The sequence below is a fragment of the Rutidosis leptorrhynchoides genome, chromosome 1, assembly GCF_046630445.1.
Source record: "Rutidosis leptorrhynchoides isolate AG116_Rl617_1_P2 chromosome 1, CSIRO_AGI_Rlap_v1, whole genome shotgun sequence".
In the NCBI taxonomy this organism is placed as follows: Eukaryota; Viridiplantae; Streptophyta; class Magnoliopsida; order Asterales; family Asteraceae; genus Rutidosis; species Rutidosis leptorrhynchoides.
Genome location: NC_092333.1, coordinates 645,989,815 through 646,010,632, shown reverse-complemented (window position 1 = coordinate 646,010,632; position 20,818 = coordinate 645,989,815). Strand labels below are relative to the sequence as shown.

The window sequence follows — 20,818 nt, the reverse complement described above, 5'->3', positions numbered from 1 at the left end:
AAATATAAATGCTGATGAGGCGCCAAAGCCATAGACGATCTTAACGGTCATAAATTTGATAGAAAAGAATGGTATGTTGGTAAGGCTCAGAAAAGACTAAAAGGGAATAGGAATTGAAATAAGGGTTTGAGCAAACCATGAAGGAGACTGTAGACAAATCACACGGCTAAACTTGTACTTAAAAGATTTAGATGATACAGTTTCAGATGAAAACCTCAGATTCTTCTCATATACTCAAGATCTCGTAAAAGACAACCAGATTAAAATGAGATACGTTCAATCAACAACTCTGCTGATCTTTATACCAAAGCACTGTCAACCGCTGTTTTCAGAACACACGTTCACAATATTGGCATGAGGCAAGTTCAAAAGATGTGACGACTCAGCGATGTCTACTTGAGGGGGAGTCAACTCTATACTGCACTCTTTTTCCATTGACTAAAGTTTTTTCCCACTGGGTTTTTCTTTAGCAAGGTTTTTAACGAGGCAGTACTAGTTGCTCTATAATGAACTAAAATTGTTATCCAAGGGGGAGTGTTATAAAAGTCAGAAAAAGTGTCTGCCAATTTCATATGAATCCAAATGAGCATGAAAAACGTACAGTAAATTCTAGTATTATAAATACCCATGAGATGTAAACATTCGATACACTTCTTACTTGAATATATTTCATATACTCACTTCTTTCATCTTTAATATCTATTAGTAGTCTGTAGTCCGGAATCAAGCCTAAAAGGTAGTCATAAACACCTAAATTATAACATGTATGTGTTTTTTGTAAAAGCAAATATGTTTTTCTGGAAAGAAAACACCGAAAGGGTGATGATGAATCCATTGATATATCCACTTTTCTTATGCAATACTTGTTTATACTGTATAACTATTAATATAGGATTGTCAAATACTTAAGTGAAAATATCACCTCTCAAAACGAAGGGTACAACCTTCGTTTTGGTTGCGTTCGCTTACCCCCATCTCCGCGTCTTCTTACGAGCGTGTACTTCACAGTCTTCTAATTCATTGTTAAGTATATCTTGATTACTCATGCTTTATAATAAATCACAATTACCTAAAATGACTGTTTAAACTAATTGTTATATGACACTAAAATTATCAACAAGTTATACATTTCAAATTATGACGTATACGTATGATCCACATACAAAAACACAACCCATGAATAATAGAGGATCACTCACATAAAAAAACACATCCCATGGATAATACAATGACTTTTATACAAATATTGAACACTTAATAAGCTTTTAAAAGCAAAAATAAAATCTCAATTTTAGTAATATTGTTGTTTATCATAAGTGGCTTTTTTATATTTTTTTATTAAATGTGTAGTGTGAAGTGTGATTTTTCATTATGTTTATTATTTTATTCCTACATATAAAAGTGATCCGGATTTTTGTCGTTTCAGTTGTTTTGAATTATTGTTTTGAATTTGCGTTCACACTACAATCGATCCCTCAACTTCGGCTCAATTTACACAACGGCCCCTCAAGATTAAAGTTTTTCAGGGGTAAAAAGTGTAAACATATAATTTTATTAAAATAAATTAAACTAATTCCACCCGAATTTATAACGAGCCCTATCTTCTCGCTCGGTGCGAGTTAAATTTTTCCGAGATCACCGTTCAACTAGAAAAAATCTGACGAACCCAACGGGACTAACTATACGCGAAATGGAGACTTCTCAAAAAACGCTAAACACCTCGTGCTATCTTCAATACATATACATACACATATAATAAATAACCCAAACAACCTACATCATATCGATGGTTATGTTTCCATTTTTTTACACAATCTTCCCGACGTTAAAAATGCATATGTCATTAGGTATACTAGGTACCAACGACGTGTATCCAAAAACACCTGTAGCAAAGCATTTTTATTTCCGTAAATACATAACGCTACATTAACTATGATTATGTAATCTGAAAGGCACCGTAGAATCGCGCGGAACACTTTTCTATTCTAGGTATTCATTAAAATACACAAAGTAGTGCGTCACTACTTGTTCTGCTGCCAAAAGTCATAAAACTTGAATTAGATTAGATAACAAAATTAGACTGCAACCGGAACCCTTCCCATTTGCCATTAAATAAACATTTTCCTTTTCCCGACCAAAATCGCCGTTAGATCCAAATCCAATCTCCGGCGATCCTGATGTGGTCCATCGTTCGTTCCTCCGCTACTCTCGCCCTTGCTGTCGTTTCGCTCTTCATCATTTTCTCGCCGGCGTTCTCTTCCGACTACGACCACAAGGTTACGTAACGTTACAACCCTAATTTTGATATACTTTTACTGCAAAAGGCATAGTGTTTAGATCTCTGACTTTGAATTACAGTGTTCGGTGCTTGATTGTTAGATCTATGTACGGAAGTCTAGCTTTAAAATTGAGGTTTGTATTGTGTCAGGGTTTATAGTGCACACACGGACGTGGATACACACTTATGTAGCTTTTAGGGGAGTATGTTTATTTGATCTAGTAATGTTGTTTAGTTGAAAGTGTTTGGTATGTGTTACTGTGAAATCTGAGGATTGATTATGGATTGCATATGAGATTTGTTATATCGTGTGATGTAGCATTGGTGGATGGAAAATTGTTCACGTTAAGGAGTAAATACAATGTACCTGAATGCATTTTGAAAGGGGAAAGGGATACCTGTTGTTTGAAAGGCGATCCGTTGAGTTATCAGTGGGTTGGTGCAATGTATATAGTAGTATGTGGACCCATGGATTGGATCACACCACCTTGTAGTTGTATCGCTGTATTTGACCACGTCTGACTCTTATATTTAAGTTGATTTCAGTGTCTTCATCACATGAGCAATCCTTTTATATCTTATCTCTTAGTTGACATTCATTGTGGATGTTGTTAGTGAGGATTGAGGAGGGTATTTGTCAAAAAGGAACACATGCTTCATATAGGACCACTAGCCTTCTTTGTGCTATGAAGATTGTCTTATACTGTTCTGCATTTTTGGTAAACCTTTCAGCTAGAAAACATAAGAAGATCGTTTACTTTCTAAAAAAGAAAACCTTTATAATTAGAATGCATTTATGTATACGCATATGTAGTTTTTAATAGAAAAAACGTATAATTTCCAGATGGCTAATTACTATTTACTGTAGGTTGCTGTATATGGACGTGCATTTGTTTTTACTGAATAGAAAGTGCATATATTTGACGCGTAGTACTCTTTTTTATAAGTTATAGACTTGTATTCTGTTTGTTTGTTTGACATCTTGGTCTAGAATAGCTTCAGTCCTTCATAAAGAATCATGTACTTCTGTCTAATTTATTTTGTCTTGGCCAGTATGTTTGGATACTCACATGTGTGTCTCTGTGTGTGTGTGTGTGTGTTGTGTTTGCAAGTTTGTGTGTATATATGACTGGTTGTTTCGTGATGCAGTCATGATTTGACTTTAACACAAGTAGCTTTTAGGATACTTATTACTTACGTATGCATTCTGTCAATTCTTACCAATCAACTCAGTTTTAACATTTGTGCTGTTTTTATTTTGCAGTATCAACCGGATGACACAGTTGACCTTTGGGTGAATAAAGTTGGACCTTATAATAATCCACAAGAAACATATAATTACTACAGCCTTCCATTTTGTCGCCCACCTGGTCATGCTGGGCACAAATGGGGTGGTCTTGGTGAAGTATTGGGCGGAAATGAGCTAATTGATAGCCAAATTGATGTCAAGTTTCAAAGTATGCAGGTCTCCTTGTATATTCTATGAACGATTAGCTTGTGTATTTTAGCATCTATGCTTATACGACATATATATTCTTTTTGCAGAGGATGTGGAAAAGACTACTATTTGTGATCTCGAACTCGATGAACCGAAGGTCTTGCAGTTTAAGCAAGCTATTGAGAATAACTACTGGTTTGAATTTTTCATGGGTAAGCATTGTGCCTTTGTTTGTGTTGTCACTATGAGATGTTATGTGTTCCAAGACATTCAATTCCATGTCATGTTTAGATTCTATCGGTCATATTTCTTGATTCCGAGTATTTCATTCTGAATTCTATTCCATCTCTTCACGATAAGTGAATGTGACATTGGGACCCGTGGTTCATATAAGTTGGACCCTTTAAATGTAAATGTTGGTTCAACATTTAGAGGCTATTGTTCTTTTGAGCTGAGTGATTACTGTTTTATGTATTGGTGTGCACAAACATAAATCATCATGCTACATTTTTTTTTTGTTCCTCCTGAAAAATCCTGACCTTTTTTTTTGTCTTGTGCTGAACGCGAACTCAGATGATCTGCCACTTTGGGGTATGCGTTCATAAACTCTCTTTCTTCATTATCTTGCTGTATAATTTTTTTTCACAAATTGCCATCTCTTACATCTATATGGTCATCTTTTTGTCTTATATAGGCTTTGTTGGGGAGCTACAATCTGATAACAAGCATTTGTTATTCACACACAAAAATATTACAATAAAATACAACAAAGATCAGGTCAGAAATCATCATAATTATAATTACTTCAGAATATGCTATGAATATATGGTCACCATGCGTTTAGAATTTAGACTCGTGATTGTCTTCCTCATGCAGATCATTCATGTCAATCTCACTCAAGAGAATCCAAAACCATTAGAAGTTGGAAGAAAGTTAGACATGACATATTCAGTCAAATGGAGTGAAACTAACATCCCATTCGGTCAACGTTTTAATGTTTACCTGGATTACCATTTTTTTGAGCATCAGGTAAAGCTTTTCTTTTGTTCCTAAGAAATTAACTTGGTTACAAACTTGTATATCTTCACAACTTAAGAGGTGATTATATTATAAGTAGAAGGTTCTGACTGTCTGATCATGTACAGATCCACTGGTTCTCCATTTTCAATTCATTTATGATGGTTATCTTCCTTACTGGGTTAGTTTCAATGATACTGATGCGCACTTTAAGAAATGACTATGCTAAGTATGCTCGTGAAGATGATGATCTTGAAACTCTGGTAAGACATTTGGAGGTCACACCTTGTAAAGTTTCGTGTTTCACCCACCAGTCGTTTATATTCTTTCTTTTCAGGAGAGAGATGTTAGTGAAGAATCCGGTTGGAAACTTGTTCATGGAGATGTTTTCCGCCCACCTCGCAATATGGTCTTGCTATCAGCACTTGTTGGTACCGGTGCCCAAATGGCGATATTGATACTCCTTGTCATTTTACTTGCAATCGTTGGAATGTTGTATATCGGGTGAGTGATAATGATTGTTTCAAGTAATACCACAGATTATTTGTTGCATAAAAGTAATCCTTACCACTAGCGGTGGCTTAACTCATTTACTTGATGAGTTGGTTTAGATTATATTTTAACTCCACCTGTTTAAATGCTTTAAGTATAGTTTACTCTAAATGGAACAAGGTACACCGTTTAGAAGTTACTGAATGTTTGCCTATCGCTCATTTTATAGCAAATAGTTAAAGTGTTGTTCAACTTTTGTCTAGGAGAGGAGCTATCGTAACAACGTTTATAGTTTGTTACGCCCTCACCTCTTTTGTTTCCGGCTATGTGAGTGGTGGAATGTATTCACGTAATGGTGGTATGTGCCTTTAAAACTTCTTATACTTATCTATCTAACATCATATTTTAGTTTTGCTAATTTTGTTTTATATATCAGGGAAAAGTTGGATAAAGTCAATGATCCTAACAGCTTCGCTTTTCCCATTTTTGTGCTTTGGGATTGGTTTCATATTAAATACGGTTGCCATATTTTATGGATCTCTAGCTGCTATCCCATTTGGCACAATGGTTGTTGTATTCGTGATATGGGCTTTTATTTCGTTTCCTCTCGCTCTTCTTGGTACAGTTGTGGGACGAAACTGGAGTGGGGCCCCCAACAACCCATGTCGCGTGAAAACTATTCCGCGCCCTATTCCCGAAAAGAAATGGTACCTCACGCCATTTGTAGTCTCAATTATGGGAGGCCTGTTACCTTTTGGCAGTATTTTTATCGAGATGTACTTTGTATTCACATCATTCTGGAATTACAAGGTAACCTTTATACCCTCGTGGATGTAATATAACTGAATTTCTCAACTCTCAACTAACAATTTTTTTTTTTTAATTGGACGGACAGGTGTACTATGTCTATGGTTTTATGCTGCTTGTTTTTATTATTCTTATTATTGTTACAGTTTGTGTTACAATTGTGGGAACATATTTTCTGCTAAACGCGGAGAATTACTACTGGCAGTGGACTTCATTTTTCTCTGCAGCCTCTACAGCTATTTACGTATATTTGTATTCTATATATTACTACTCCGTGAAGACAAAAATGTCGGGGTTTTTCCAGACCAGTTTTTACTTCGGATATACCGCCATGTTCTGCCTCGGCTTAGGAATTCTTTGTGGTGAGTTTTATCTGTTTTTAGTTTTTACCCTATGGTTGCTTTATGTTTATGTATTTTTTCCAATGATTTATTCTTATCTGCAACCTTTTAAATTCAATACTTGTTTATTCAATTCAATTATTACAAAGGTAATAATGGTTTGGATACACCATTGATATTACTGGAGATGGTAAAATGGATGGATTGCATAACTGGTCAAAACAGATAATACTTTGATCTGTGCCGAAGCTCAAGGGGCGTTGTATAGCATAAGTTATTATTGTTCGATTTAATGATTTTAGGAGGTTTAGTGAAAGTGAATTAAATGTACTTTGGGATGACTTTTGAGACATGTAACAAGTTCTATTTGTAGCTAGTATACTTTTAGTCTGAACTGTTGGACATAAAACACAACCCCAATTGACCCCATTATTAGTAAATGGGTCGGAATATTAATCTTTATTTTTTTTTATTTTTTTTACTAATCTGTGCTTCTTTGTCTAATTTCCAGGAGCGGTTGGTCATTTGGGCTCTAACTTGTTTGTCAGAAGGATCTACCGAAATATCAAATGTGACTAGAATTATTTTGAATGAAGAACAACACATGAAGTGGATTGTTGAACCTTTTGTAGTTTATTCCCATACCAAGTCGATACCTTGTATTATGTTTGATAGGAAAAATTGAACAAGTAGTTTACAAGGCCTGGCAAGCAGTTAATATATGTAACTCTTGATGAACGGAGGAAGGTCGTTAATTTTTTTTTTTTTTGTCTTCTTTTCATTGAATGTAGAAGAAATGCATCCTACTTAATTTAGCGAAATGCAGAGATTGTTTTGTTATCAAGATGCAGTTACTTGCATACCATCGAAATCTAGTGCGGGGGAGACAAATGATTGACATTTCCTACAATGATTTTTCAATAACTGTCTGTTAATGGCGATCCAGTTCTGGTTGTTGACCACGTTAGATATGTTAAACTTTATCGTAGTTTCAACAACCCTGTAGATAAGAAAAGTTTCCAAACAAACATAAGCCGAACAAAAAATTGGATTGATCTCAACTGGATCCCAGTTTAGAACCTATTTGGTCCCAACTAGATTGGGTTCACTTTTATGTAGATATGAAAAGTATAATTCATTAGGAGATCTTTAAATCTGGAAACCTATATAACTTTGGTTTTAAGCTGAGAAGTGAGAACTCCTGATTATTTAAACATTTTTTAATTGCATTAGTGGGGTAGGGATGAAAATTAATAAGAACTTTGCAAAGGCATGATGATATGGGGTTCACATTATATGTACAAGTTTGAAAATCTCGACTGTAGCAGCTATCAATAATCAAAAACGAGATAGATGACTGGATGAAAAAAGGTATTTTTATCTGTACAAAGATAAGATATAAATAATAAGTCTGAGATGAATGACATGTGACCGCATAGCGCAGTGGATTAGCGCGTCTGACTTCGGATCAGAAGGTCGTGGGTTCGACTCCCACTGTGGTCGTCTTTTTATTATACAAATTGTTCTACGGTTAAAAATAGCTATGTGAAGATAAAACCTCCTTCCTAGAAGTTCAAAACCCAAACAAGTCAAACCGATAAAACTATAAATAGAATCGATGAGCACCTTCCATCGTACTAAACAAACTATAAATAGAATCGATTAGCACCTTCCATCGTACTAAACAAATTGTGTCCAGCCCATGTTTTGAAAAATAATATATTTTGCTTTGCCGGAAAAGAAAAAGAAAAAAAAACAAATTGTGTTAACTCATGTTTTACATCCAACTAGTTGAAAACTCTTTCAATCTCTTCATTTATACATTTTCTAAGATAGTCTCTATAATGATAACATTCAATTAACTCTGCGATTTCACTCTGTATAAAAACAAAATGTGTTAAATGTGTTAGAAGTAAACCAACAAAAGTGATATTGTGGAATATACAAAATTGTAGAGATTTGTGGACATAAATTGTTGATATAATTCAATTTTAGATCTTTCAGAAAGGTGACATGGGATCTAAGTGTTCAAATGGTGGAGCCATGGTAATGTATCAAACCTTAGCATTGATGAATTATTTCGAGGCATTCGATTGAATGGGTATGTGGATATTTGCTTTGGAAGAATCGAAATCATGACGTTTGTAAAAACAAATGTTGGAACTCACCGGTAGTACTAAACGAAATACCAATTAAATCCTTTGAGTGGATATTGGGAGACAAGAAAATGGATTGGCAAACTTGGCTCACAAATTTGGGAGTATAAGTATTGTAATTTTAAGTTGTAGATCTTGGGCCGCTACCTTTGCAACTCGCTATCTTCTGGTTATTTCGTTATTAAATACTTCTAGTTTGTTAAAGTCTGTATTGTCTTTATAGTTTAGTATATGATTAATACAGTGTACGCTCATACTCATGTCCCACTTGCACTATATTTACGGAAATGGAACTTATTAAAATGAATATGATCAGATTAAGAGTGGGCTGAATAATATGAAGCGTAATTAGACATAGAACTGAGTAAGCTGTTGGGCCAAATGAATTGGTTGGATTAATTATGGACTAACAAGCTTTGGGGTCATTAATTATAAACGGGCTTGAGAAACTAGTTGAGCTGAGGCGGTCCAGTCTCCATGTGGGCCGAAGAATGATGAGGGTGACGTATGTGATAATATGATCATGATCGAAATGATGATGATAATGAGTATAGTTGATGATGTCGTAGATGATGAGTATGATTTAGGAGATGATTAATGATGAAAAACGATGTCGAATATGGTGAGGTACATAATGTTGAACGAGAAGATGATAACAAGTACATGAAGGATTGACGATGTACATGAAAATGATTCGGTTATGAATGATGGTGGACGTCGTTAAATGATGATGATAATTCAATTATGATTATGACTAGGTTAGGGTTAGTGTATGATAAAAATATTGATAATGATACATAAAAATGGTGATGACGGTTTATATGATTATGATTAAGACTAGATTAGGTTATTGATTAGGTTGAAGATTAAGTGTGATGATGATGATGATGAGGTGATTAACAGGAATGATAAAAATGATAAAAACATGGGTTAGATAAATGTTATGTACGAATTAAATCAGAAATGCAACAGATGGATCGTTGGTTAAGGATGATATGGGTTAGCGGGACGTCGCGGGTTCAAACCCGGGCTTGGGCATTTTTTTTAAGGGCTACGTCTATTTGGTTCGTGAATCCGAGGCCAACCTTGTACTTGTTCAAACGACGTCATATGTATTTTTACTACAAAATACAGTATAGTGAGTTTCATTACTCCCTTTTTAAAATGTTTTTGCAATATATATTTTTGGAACTGAGAATACATGCGCTGTTTTATAAATGTTTTACGAAATAGACACAAGTAATCGAAACTACATTATATGGTTGAATGATCGAAGCCGAATATGCCCCTTTTGCTTGGTAACCTAAGAATTAGTAAACCGATCTACTAATTGACGCGAATCCTAAAGATAGATCTATTGGGCCTAACAAACCCCATCCATGGTTGCGGATGCTTTAGTACTTCGATGTTGTTTATATCATGTCCGATGGATGTCCCAGAATGATAGGGGATATTCTTATATGCATCTTGTTAATGTCGGTTACCAGGTGTTCAATCCATATGAATGATTTTTGTCTCTATGCATGGGACGTATATGTGATGACCCGGGAATTTTCGACCAAATTTAAACTTAATCTTTATATGATTTCGATAAGATAAGCAAAGTCTGTAATGTTGAGTCACAAAAATTTTGAACTATTTTATATATTCGTTTGACTTTCGACCTTTCTCGACGATTCACGAACATTTATGTGTACATAGATATGTATATATAATTATTAAATAATACATGATTAATAATATGCAATATTAACAGATTAAATTTAACTACAAGTTTAGAATATAGTGGTTGTAATTACTTTCATTATTATTAATACCACTATTAATATTAATAACAGTATTAGAAATATTGTTATTACAATATATATAATATATATATATGATAATTTGATATATATATATATATGATTTGTTACATTATTATTATTAGTTAGTATTAAAATTAGTATTGTTATTTAAAATTATCATTTCTATTATTATCAACATTATCATATTACTATTATTATAAAAATAATACAATTTATTATTATTTATAATATTATCATATGTATATTGTAATATATATATATATATATATATATATATATATATAATATATAAATATTACATGTAACAAAATTTATAATAGTTCATTGTATATGAGTAATAATATGTTAATATTAAATTCTTATATTATTATTATTATTACTATTATTAAATATTAATTAATATTATTATTATATTAAATATAATATATATAAAGTATTATATATGAGTACAGAATCTGATTTCCATATTTTATTTTTTGTTGTTACTCTTTTGTTTCTGATCATGCATATTTTAACCGAGGGGTCTTAACATGCTTGCTCAACGTAAAGGAGGGGTTTAAGGATCTTAGAACGTGGCTCTCCGGTCCGGCTACCGTGAATAACCCTGGCCGACATGATGATGTCGGCGGGGTGGCCAAGTGATTAAGTCCACCTTCGATGACGTCCGTCGATCAGAAGGCCCCAAGCAAGGTTGTAGGTACCAGTTAATAAAGAACTCACCTGTTAACCTTTAGAAGATGATAGAGGATGTAAGTTACGTAGGATGTGTGGTAGAAGATGGCTACGCAACGTGGTATGGTGCTAACGACGATTAGGGTTTGTATTTATAGGCAAACCCTAATTCTAGAACCGTCATAGGATAGTGAGAATCGTTTCCATAACCATCTCCCCCGAATCACGGATATAATTATGGAAAAGATATTTGCTCAACCGCCGTAAAGGACCAGATACGGATCCGCATGCCGCATGCCGCATGAGAGCACCCCGCATGCGCACCATAGCGCATGCCCGTGTGTATGTTACATGCGCATGCGGGCTGCGGTATCATTAAGTCCCCCCAGTTTGATGTTATATGACGCAAGTCATATGATATCAAACTATTAAGCGAAAAAGAGAAAACAAAAGGACGACGAGCATTTAATGTCCTCGCGTGCGCCTCGATGCCTGTCACAATCGCAGAAGCCCATTCGGCTGACAAGACATAAAGTAACAATGCCGCAGGCGCGTGCGAACCACGCGCGTGTTTGTAATCATTCTTAACTGACACCACGCGCGATCAGCAAATTCTACCCGTCGATTGCATTACACGTGTATGGCCACGATAACACCATTCCAACCCACGCTCCCCCAATCTTGCCTATAAATAGCCCCAAATCACACACATTTTCACTTTTCCGGTGTCAAGCTTCCCAAATACGCTCTCGCCTTCAAATCCTATCAATTCCGATCAACTCCGTCATATTCCGATCGTCATTTAAAGGTCAGTCGTTCTCCATTCATCTAAAAATGACCAAAGCTAATGAAACTTTCGTAGAGAATGTAGAGTCCAACATAGGCCAGAAAAACATCGACCACTTAGTTAAGCAATACCCCCCTCTTGCGGGTTACAATCCGGTACCACCACTGCCTAGCCAGCGAGCCCATCAGCCACCAGAGAATAAGGTGGCGATCTACGAACATGCTTTTAAGCATGGTAATTTTAGGGTTCCACCCACCGACTTCTTTTTAGGCGTACTAGATCATTTCAAAGTAGGGCTAGGGCAATTGCACCCGTATGCGATAGGCAAAATCGTTCTATTCGAGATGTGGTGTGTTGCACTCGACACAGTACCATTGGTGAAGGTTTTTTGCCACCTATTCCGCTTAGCCAACCACCATAAATCTTGGTTCACCTTCTTCGCACGCCAAAATTTCACAAAAACCCCGAAATCGAATGCGGGAAGTTGGAAAGAAACTTTTTTCTTCGTCGACCAGACCGTAGTAGGCACTGGCTTCCCGCAGACGCTCATTTGGTGCGAGAAGGTAGAAAAAGATGTGAACAAGATGCCAGCGTTGGATGACGAGGAGAAAAGGTTGTTGAAGCAGTGCGTCAACGCACAACTGGTGCACCGTTCGTATGGTAATGTTATGATGCGGTTGGGGAAGATCTCCGCGTATTGGCCTTGGGAGGATGTGCGGCCGGCCATAGTTGGACCCGATGGAAAGGGTAGGAATAGCATAAACGCGTATTTACATAAATTTGTGTATATTTTCTAACGCAAGCGTTTATTGTTTGCAGAGATGAGGATGAAGAAGGTGCTTACCGCGGAGGAGATTGCTGGGATCTCTTTCCGCAAGCAGGATGTGGACAAACAGCTAGAGCAGGCAGCTGCTAGCGAACATGTGGAGGAATCGCCGGCGGAGTCAGGCAATAAACGCAAGGCGGCTGGGACGTCCGAGGCGCAGAAGAAGAAGAAGAAGACTCCTAAGCAGCTGGAGGATATGCGCAACGACAATTTTGTTGCCATCGTGCCGCGGTCCGCAGACCTACCTAACCCCATTAATGGTGAGCGTTTATTTTTTTCGCATGTATACCGCGTAGAAAAATCTGCGTACTAAGCTGAGTATTTTGCAGAGCATGTGGAGGAGACGCAGCCAACAACACCGCGGGTCAACCCCGAGCTGCAGGCCACTGCCACATCCAAAGACAAGGCGATCTCCGTCGAGTCTGAGTCTACATTACCTCCTCCGCAAGGCAGCTTCCGTGTTGCCAACCTCCGCCAACTTTGCCAGTCCTCCGCAGAAAATGCTGCGGAGCAATCTGCATTCTTGCAGCAAATCTTCCCAGTAGAGTTCCGCGAGCAACTGGCCGCGCTGCCGTTTAACCAGGCGATCAACGCCTTTGTCCAGAACGGGCTGGTATTCTTTGGGATGTTTGCGGATCAAGCCCGTCGATCCTCCAGCCTATACGATGTTGCACTGCGCAAAGAGGTGGAGTTGGGTTTGCTGCAGGCGGGTGTAGATCAGGCAAAGAAGGACAGGGACGCTGCTGAGGAGGCCCGCAAAGCTGTTGAATTGACTGCGGCCGAAACCAAGGCCTCCTTGATTCAAGAAAGAAAAAAGAACCAAGAGCTTGTGGGTGCGGTTGATCAGGCAAAGGGGGAAACTGAGCGAGTGAGGCTGGAGTTGGAAAAGGTGACGAGGGAGAGGGACGATGCGGTTACCAACCGCGAGCTGGCCGAGGCAGATATGACAATGCTGCGCACCGCACTTCCCGCAATTGCGCAGAAAGTGATGGACTCCGAGCCCGTGTCCGACCGGTTTAATGCCTATGTCGATGCGGTCAAGGACCATGAGGTGAGCAAGGCTGTGCGGGAAGTGATCCAGGCATGCGGCCTAACTCCACCGTTCCCCGACATTGTCCAAAAGAAATTAAAGGAGGGAACGGCCGCGGCGCTGCTGGAGGCGGAAGAGGCAATCAAGTCCATCCCTATCCCTTTGATCAATGCGTTTGCGGCTGACCCGACGATGCCGCTTGATGGGTTTTTGAAGGAGGATTACTAGAGTAGTTTGTGCCGTAAGCCCTAATCTTAGGCAGGTAATTGTAAATGTATTTAGGAGCCCTAAGTCCCATGTTGGGCAGGCATGTGAAACAATTACTTATGTAATAATTTATTTGGATGTGTATATATGTTTGTCTGTTATGCATGCGTGATATCCTTGTTTATATATCGCGAGTCAAAACAAATTATGAACCGCATGCGCATGCGCATAGTTAACCACAACTTATGCGTATGCGGATGGTACTGCGTAAAATAAACCAATATTTTAACTTACCTTTAATAATTTAGACTCAAAAGCTACTGCGCTATTGCTTTGTCATGTACTAGAGGTGCACTATTAGTTGTATGGTAAGCAAACGCAACTAAAAACAAACCAATGTTTTTATGCTTAGGAGTTCCTCAAGCAAACCAATGCGAGAGCGATTACGCACAAGCAAACCAATGCTTGTATATTTAAAGTCGACTTTGCAGCCATCTAGTCTGCGTGGCGCTTGGCTAGGGGAAAACCAATTCCCTTCGCCTGCCGTTATTGTCTAGCCTTGTAACCAAACAGGCTTCTGCCGCACGGGGGCTAGAGGACACCCCTTAAGTAGGCAGGAATCACATACAAAAAATATAAATGGACAACGAAAGTATGCGCATGTAATTATTTTTATTTGGCATTAATTATGATTACAACTGCGACATATCCGAAAGGATGAAAAATAAAATAATGTGCTAAACAAATTGGAGTGATCAAGTCCATCTAGCTACATGTAACATTTTTTCAATAACGTCGCATGCCAAGTGCGTTTCACAGGTTTGCCATCTAATGTCTCTAGATGGTATGCCCCGGTGTTGCTTGCTTTTGCTACCCTGTATGGGCCCTCCCAACGAGGTCCCAATTTCCCAGTATCTTCCGCATGACTTGCATCGTTCTGGCGCCAAACCAAATCACCGCACTTATAAGTGCGTGAACGCACACGCTGATTGTAATACTTTGCGATTTTCTGCTTGTTATTTGCTTCGTTAACAGCCGCAGAGAGTCTGCGTTCTTCAAGCAGATTAAGATTTTCCCGCAGAGCTTCAGAGTTATTTTGCTCATCAAAGTTTTGTATGCGGAACGTTGGTACCCCAATCTCTGCGGGTACAACAGCTTCTGACCCATAAACCAAACTAAACGGAGTCTCACCAGTGCTTGCTTTGGGTGTGGTTCTATGCGCCCATAAAACCTTTGGAAGCTCATCCACCCAACCAACGCGGTCATGACCCAACCTTGCCTTGATTCCAGCAACTATATCTCGGTTGGTAACTTCGCACTGGCCATTCGCCTGCGGATGCGCAACTGAAGTAAAAGTTTGCTTAATATTAAGCTCCGCACACCAACTGCGAAAAGGATCGCCGGCAAATTGTGTACCGTTATCACTAACAATTTCATTGGGTATGCCAAATCGACAGACAATGTCTTCCCATACAAAATTTCGCACTCTTTTCCCCGAAATTGTTGCCAGCGGTTTCGCTTCGACCCACTTCGTGAAGTAATCGATTGCAACAATTAAGAATTTGACATTTCCTGCGTGCGCAGAGTATGCGTAAGATAATGACGTAAGTAGCATATTTAGCAAATGAATGGCAATATTACCTTGGCCTTTGGGGAATGGTCCGACTATGTCGATCGCCCATTTGCAGAATGGCCATGGCGAGGAGACCGGTATCATTGGATGCGCAGGTGCCCTGCTGATAGGTGCATGTATTTGGCATGATTCGCATTGCTTGACAATACGCGCGGTGTCTGCGTACATAGTAGGCCAATAATAACCTAACCGCATGATTTTTGACACAATGGACCTGTGTCCCGAATGAAGGGCGCATGCACCCTCATGCACCTCGCGTATAACTTCCTCTGCCTCTTTCGGACCTACGCACCTTAAATGCGGTCCCAAATAGTTTCTTCGATACAAGACGTCACCCTCGAGGGCATAAAGCGGTGCCTTTGTGCGGACTTTCTTCGCATCGGAGGAGTCCGCGGGTGAAGTGCCGTCCCGTAAAAAAGCGATGATGGGCGTCATCCACGTTGGGCTTGATTCCTCAACCGGTGCCACTAGAGGCATCATGACAATAGATTTTGTGTTGAGTTCCTCTATTAGAATTTTCTTACCCATATGATCAAAAGCCAAGGCAGCTAGTTTGCTTAGCGCATCCGCCTTCTTATTTTGCCCCCGCATTACGTGCGAGATTTGAAAAGCCTCGAACTGGTCAGCGAGATTATGAACAAGCGATAAATATTGCTGCATTGCAATGTCGTGCGCTTCGAAGTCTCCGCAGACTTGATTGCATACTAGCTTTGAATCCACGTAAGCGTGCAAGATTTTAACATTCAACTTATGCGCGATGCGCATACCTGCTAGCAGAGCCTCATACTCTGCTTCATTGTTTGTGACAGCAAAATTAAACCGCAGTGCGTACGTATGTTCCTCACCGCCTGGACCTGTCAAAATTACACCTGCGCCTGCGCCAGATGCGCTACACGCACCATCGGTGTATAATTCCCATGGTGATAGAACAGGTGCGGGCGGATCTTGATGTTCTGCTGACGCTTCGACATCCGCAGGTATTTCTGCTAGGTAGTCAGCAAGTATTTGACCCTTAACCGCACTGCGTGAAGAAAAGTTTATTTCATGTTCTCCCAATTCGACTGCCCACTTGGCCATTCGGCCAGTAATCTCGGGCTTGTACAGTACCTGAATGAAATAAAATGATTGCGTTAGTCAATGCGGTAACCCCGGTCATTGCCGCAAAGTAATCATGTACCAACCTGTTTGATTGGCTGATCAGTTAGAACCACAATCGGATGTGCTTGAAAGTATCGGCGTAAACGCCGCGCTGTATGGACAAGCGCATATACTAACTTCTCTATTGGCGAGTAGTTTACTTCGCTTGATGTCAGCGTCTTGCTTACGAAGTAGACCGGCATTTGTGTCTGAGAAAACCTCAGCGTTAAAGTTCTACGAAATAAATAATGCAAGTAAATTGATAAGTTACCTTTTCGCGGTCTGCGATGAGAACTGAACTTATTGCTTCCTTTGATGCCGCAAGGTACAGCGTTAACGTCTCCCCAGGGACTGGCGCAGTAAGTGTTGGTAACTCTGCAAGCACCTTTTTCATCTCCTGAAAGGCTGATTCTGCTTCCTGAGTCCAGACAAAATCCTTTTTCTTCTAACAGTTTTTCAAAGTGTTAAAGAATGGTAGCTGACGCTCTGCGGCTTTTGACAAAAACCGCGTGATTGCTGCGAGCTTCCCAGTGAGACTCTGCACATCTTTCTTTGTTTTCGGAGATGGTAAATTATCAATAGCTTCAATCTTTTTGGGATTAGCCTTGATACCCCGCGCTGTCACCACATGACCTAGAAACTTGCCTTCCTCCTCTCCAAAGCTACATTTAAGCGGATTAAGCTTCATGTTGATCCTTCGCAGAGAGGCAAACATTTCTAGGATGTCTGCGAGCATGTCTTCTTCGGTGTTGCTTTTGATTACCAAGTCATCGACATACGCTTCAAGATTTCTGCCAATTTGAGGCTTGAATGCTGCGTCAATTACACGCTGATAGGTCGCGCCCACGTTCTTCAAGCCGAAAGGCATCTTTGTGTAACAATAAATACCCTGCGGCGTATGAAAAGCAGTCTTGTCTTCGTCTTCCGCAGCCATTAGAATTTGGTGATAACCTTTGTATGCGTCCAGAAAGCACTTATATCTGAATCCAGACAAAGATTCAACCTTCCAATCTATCTCCGGGAGAGGGTAATTGTCTTTAGGACATGCTTTGTTAATGTCTTTAAAATCAACGCACATTCGCCAGTTACCATCAGCCTTTTTCACCAACACCAGATTGGCAACCCATGTTTGATAACGCACTTCGTGTAGAATGTTTGCTTTCACAAGGTTGTCTACTTCTGCGCATAGCCAATCACTGCGGTCTAAAGCCATATGCCGCTTCTTTTGTCTAACAGGTGTGAGCGATGGATTAACATTCAACTTATGTTCCGCAATGTCCCGCGGGACACCTGTCATATCTGATTCGCGCCATGCGAAAACATCTGCGTTTGCGGACAATATACCATGTAACTTAGCCTTGGTTTCAGCTGATAAACCTGCGCCGATTTTTATACGCTTATCTGGATGCAAGCGATTAGCAATGACCGCACTGCTTGCAATCTGCTCCCCGACGCTAGGGATGTTAATTTGCACAACTGACGCACATATCTCAATCGTTTGATGTGACGCCATTGTGGCAACTCCTCCCTTAGTAGGAAACTTAATCAAACCGTGCACTACCGAAGGTATGATGTTAAAACGCCGTATGAAATTTCTTCCCAGTAGCGCATTATATCGCGAAGTCGAGCGAACCACATAAAAGTCAACTAATTCGTTCCTTATTAACTGCGGATTCTTGTCATCTTCGAGCTCTATTACTAACTCTATCCGTCCCACGGGCCATGAGCTTTCTCCGGAAAAACCAGACAGCGTGATATCAGACGGACGTAGCTGCGCCTTCACGTGTTCGGGAAGAAATTGATAGCAATGCTCGTACATAATGTCAACGCCGCTCCCAGTGTCGACATGCATGCGCTTGACCTGCACCCCGCAAGAAGGAATGCGGCACTTGATAATGATAGGTTCATTCACCCTGTCAATTGACATCACAGGAGGGAAAATGATTGGAAGAAGTTCCCAATCCTGATGATCGTTATACTTTCTTCGCTGACCTAATTTCTCTGCGTCAACCATGTTAATGGTTAAATCAGCATTTTTGGTCTTATCCACTTTCTGCCACGCGAAGGTTTTAGTTTTTGACCCTTCTTCTGCGGCTTTCCCTTTATCTTTCTTTGGCGGTTTGAGGTGATCCAACTTACCCGCACGGAGCGCCTCCAGTACCCGTTCCATCAAGTTTTTACACCTATTCGTATCGTGCCCGTAATCATCGTGAAATTCACAATACTTTGTCTTATCCCGCTTACCAAATTCTGTAAGCGGAGTTGGAACCGCGAAGGTCGCGCATACTGGCTCCGTCGCCAAAATTTCTTTGGGCGTTTTGGATAAGCTTTTAAGAAGCGCATAGTTCTGATTGTTGATGCCGCGCTGATTATTGTTTCGATAATTGCCACTTGATTTCCCTTTATCATTCCTGATAGGACCACCGCTAGGATACCTTCCGCGAGAGTTGTTACCACGATTTTGATCGCGCGAACGATCATCATCGTCCTTCCTCTCGTTGCGTGTGCTAGCTGTTGGAATGTCATTATCTTCGCCACTCCGCATATAGTCGTGGCATTCATTAAGCGCCTCAGCATAAGTTGTTGGGACTGTATGGCGCAGACGCCTTACCAGTGTTGGATGACGTTCTGAGTTTATACCATGTATGAGTCCGGAAATCTGTTGCTCTGGTTTGAGATCTGGTATACGCAGGCACTCATTAGTATACCTTGTGAGAAATTCGCCCAAAGATTCCTTGGACTTCTGCACGATGTCATGGCATTCAATGTGAGTGCGCTTGCGTGGTCTCTGATTCTGATATTGCAGTAAAAACTTTGTCCGCAGATCCATAAACCCGGCAATACTACCCGCCGGCAACTTATTAAACCACTCACGAGCAATACCCTGTAGTGTCATAGGAAATATCTGACACGCAACCGGATCCACCCAGCCTTGAGTGCGCATTGCGCCTTCGAAGCGCTGTAAAAAATCATCTGGATCGGTCAGGCCGTTGTAAGTACCCAACGTGCTAGGTATCTTTGGTGCTGATGGAAACGGGTAGGCGGATATATGCGGAGGAAACTTGTCAAAGGTAGTCGGTAGCTCGAAGGGTGGTTTAACAGGATCCCCTTTCAAATTTGCAAAGAAACGCTTCATCATGTCCTGAACAAAGTCAGGTTGTGAAAATAAGTGAACCATATCGGGAGGTGCGGCCTGCATGAATTGACTTGCAAGATTTGCCTGCCCTTGAACATTTTGCCAAGGTTGACTCTGCGTCTGCGGATATGACCAAGGCTGCTGCGTTGGAAAAGAGGGATAACTTGAAGACGCGGAGTACACAGGTGGCTGTAAAGGAAGCGAAACCTGTGGCGCAGATATCTGCGAAACTTGAGGATACACACTTAAAAGCCCAACTGTATGCGCTGTGCTTTGCTGCTGCGCTGTTATCGGCGCCCAATGAGAGTTCGCATCTGGGATGACCCCAAATCCCCAACTATTAAGTAACGCCTGCGCATCCGCAGGAGTTAAAAATTGTGAGACTGGGCGCGGTGGTTGCCAAGGTTGCAACGGTGTAAATGACGAATTCTGCTGAATGCCCTGCGTATGCAGAGGTATTGAAACAGTGGTACTGTAAATAGGTACCTGGCCGCAGCAAACCACATGCGGCCCCGTTGTTCTACCGCCAATGCCTGCAAAGATGACCCTTGGATCCACTGTCGAAAAGTCCAGCCGCGTGGTTGTGACTGGTGAGTTTGCTCTTGGCGGTGTGACCCCGTCTGAATATATCGGCTTGTACCTCTGAAAGGGTTCGCCGGATATAGGTGGAGGGTATATCGTGTATCCCGCCTGAGTAGCGGCCTCCGTAGTCATAACCGGTGTATGTTGACTACCAGACGGTGCGTTCTGAACATCTGTTTGGGTATGTTCCGATGATTCCTCGGAAGTCATGATACTGTTAAAGAAAAAATTCAAAAATTTTGTAAATAACGAGTCATACAATTCAAAACCTTAAAAGAAAAAGCAATTAAACGGTCTTGAATTAATTCGACTCTCAATGAAAGCACCACTTGATCATGCATATTTTAACCGAGGGGTCTTAACATGCTTGCTCAACGTAAAGGAGGGGTTTAAGGATCTTAGAACGTGGCTCTCCGGTCCGGCTACCGTGAATAACCCTGGCCGACATGATGATGTCGGCGGGGTGGCCAA

The 20,818-nt window shown here is 40.2% G+C and overlaps 1 protein-coding gene and 1 non-coding gene across 2 annotated transcripts; both read left to right on the top strand.

Annotated features, from left to right (window-relative positions):
• Positions 1–2,047: 2,047 nt before the first annotated feature.
• Positions 2,048–7,232, top strand: LOC139885748 (transmembrane 9 superfamily member 1-like). The gene is made up of 12 exons (XM_071869502.1): positions 2,048–2,276; positions 3,543–3,735; positions 3,824–3,928; positions 4,290–4,307; positions 4,411–4,493; positions 4,593–4,745; positions 4,862–4,996; positions 5,071–5,237; positions 5,489–5,583; positions 5,662–6,035; positions 6,121–6,394; positions 6,885–7,232. Exons 1-12 carry the CDS (start codon positions 2,178–2,180, stop codon positions 6,950–6,952), a joined length of 1,764 nt encoding a protein of 587 aa, XP_071725603.1. The 5' UTR covers positions 2,048–2,177; the 3' UTR covers positions 6,953–7,232.
• Positions 7,233–7,802: 570 nt separating this feature from the next.
• On the top strand, positions 7,803–7,876 carry TRNAR-UCG (transfer RNA arginine (anticodon UCG)). Its single transcript has one exon. It is a non-coding gene; the product is annotated as a tRNA-Arg (tRNA).
• Positions 7,877–20,818: the final 12,942 nt, after the last annotated feature.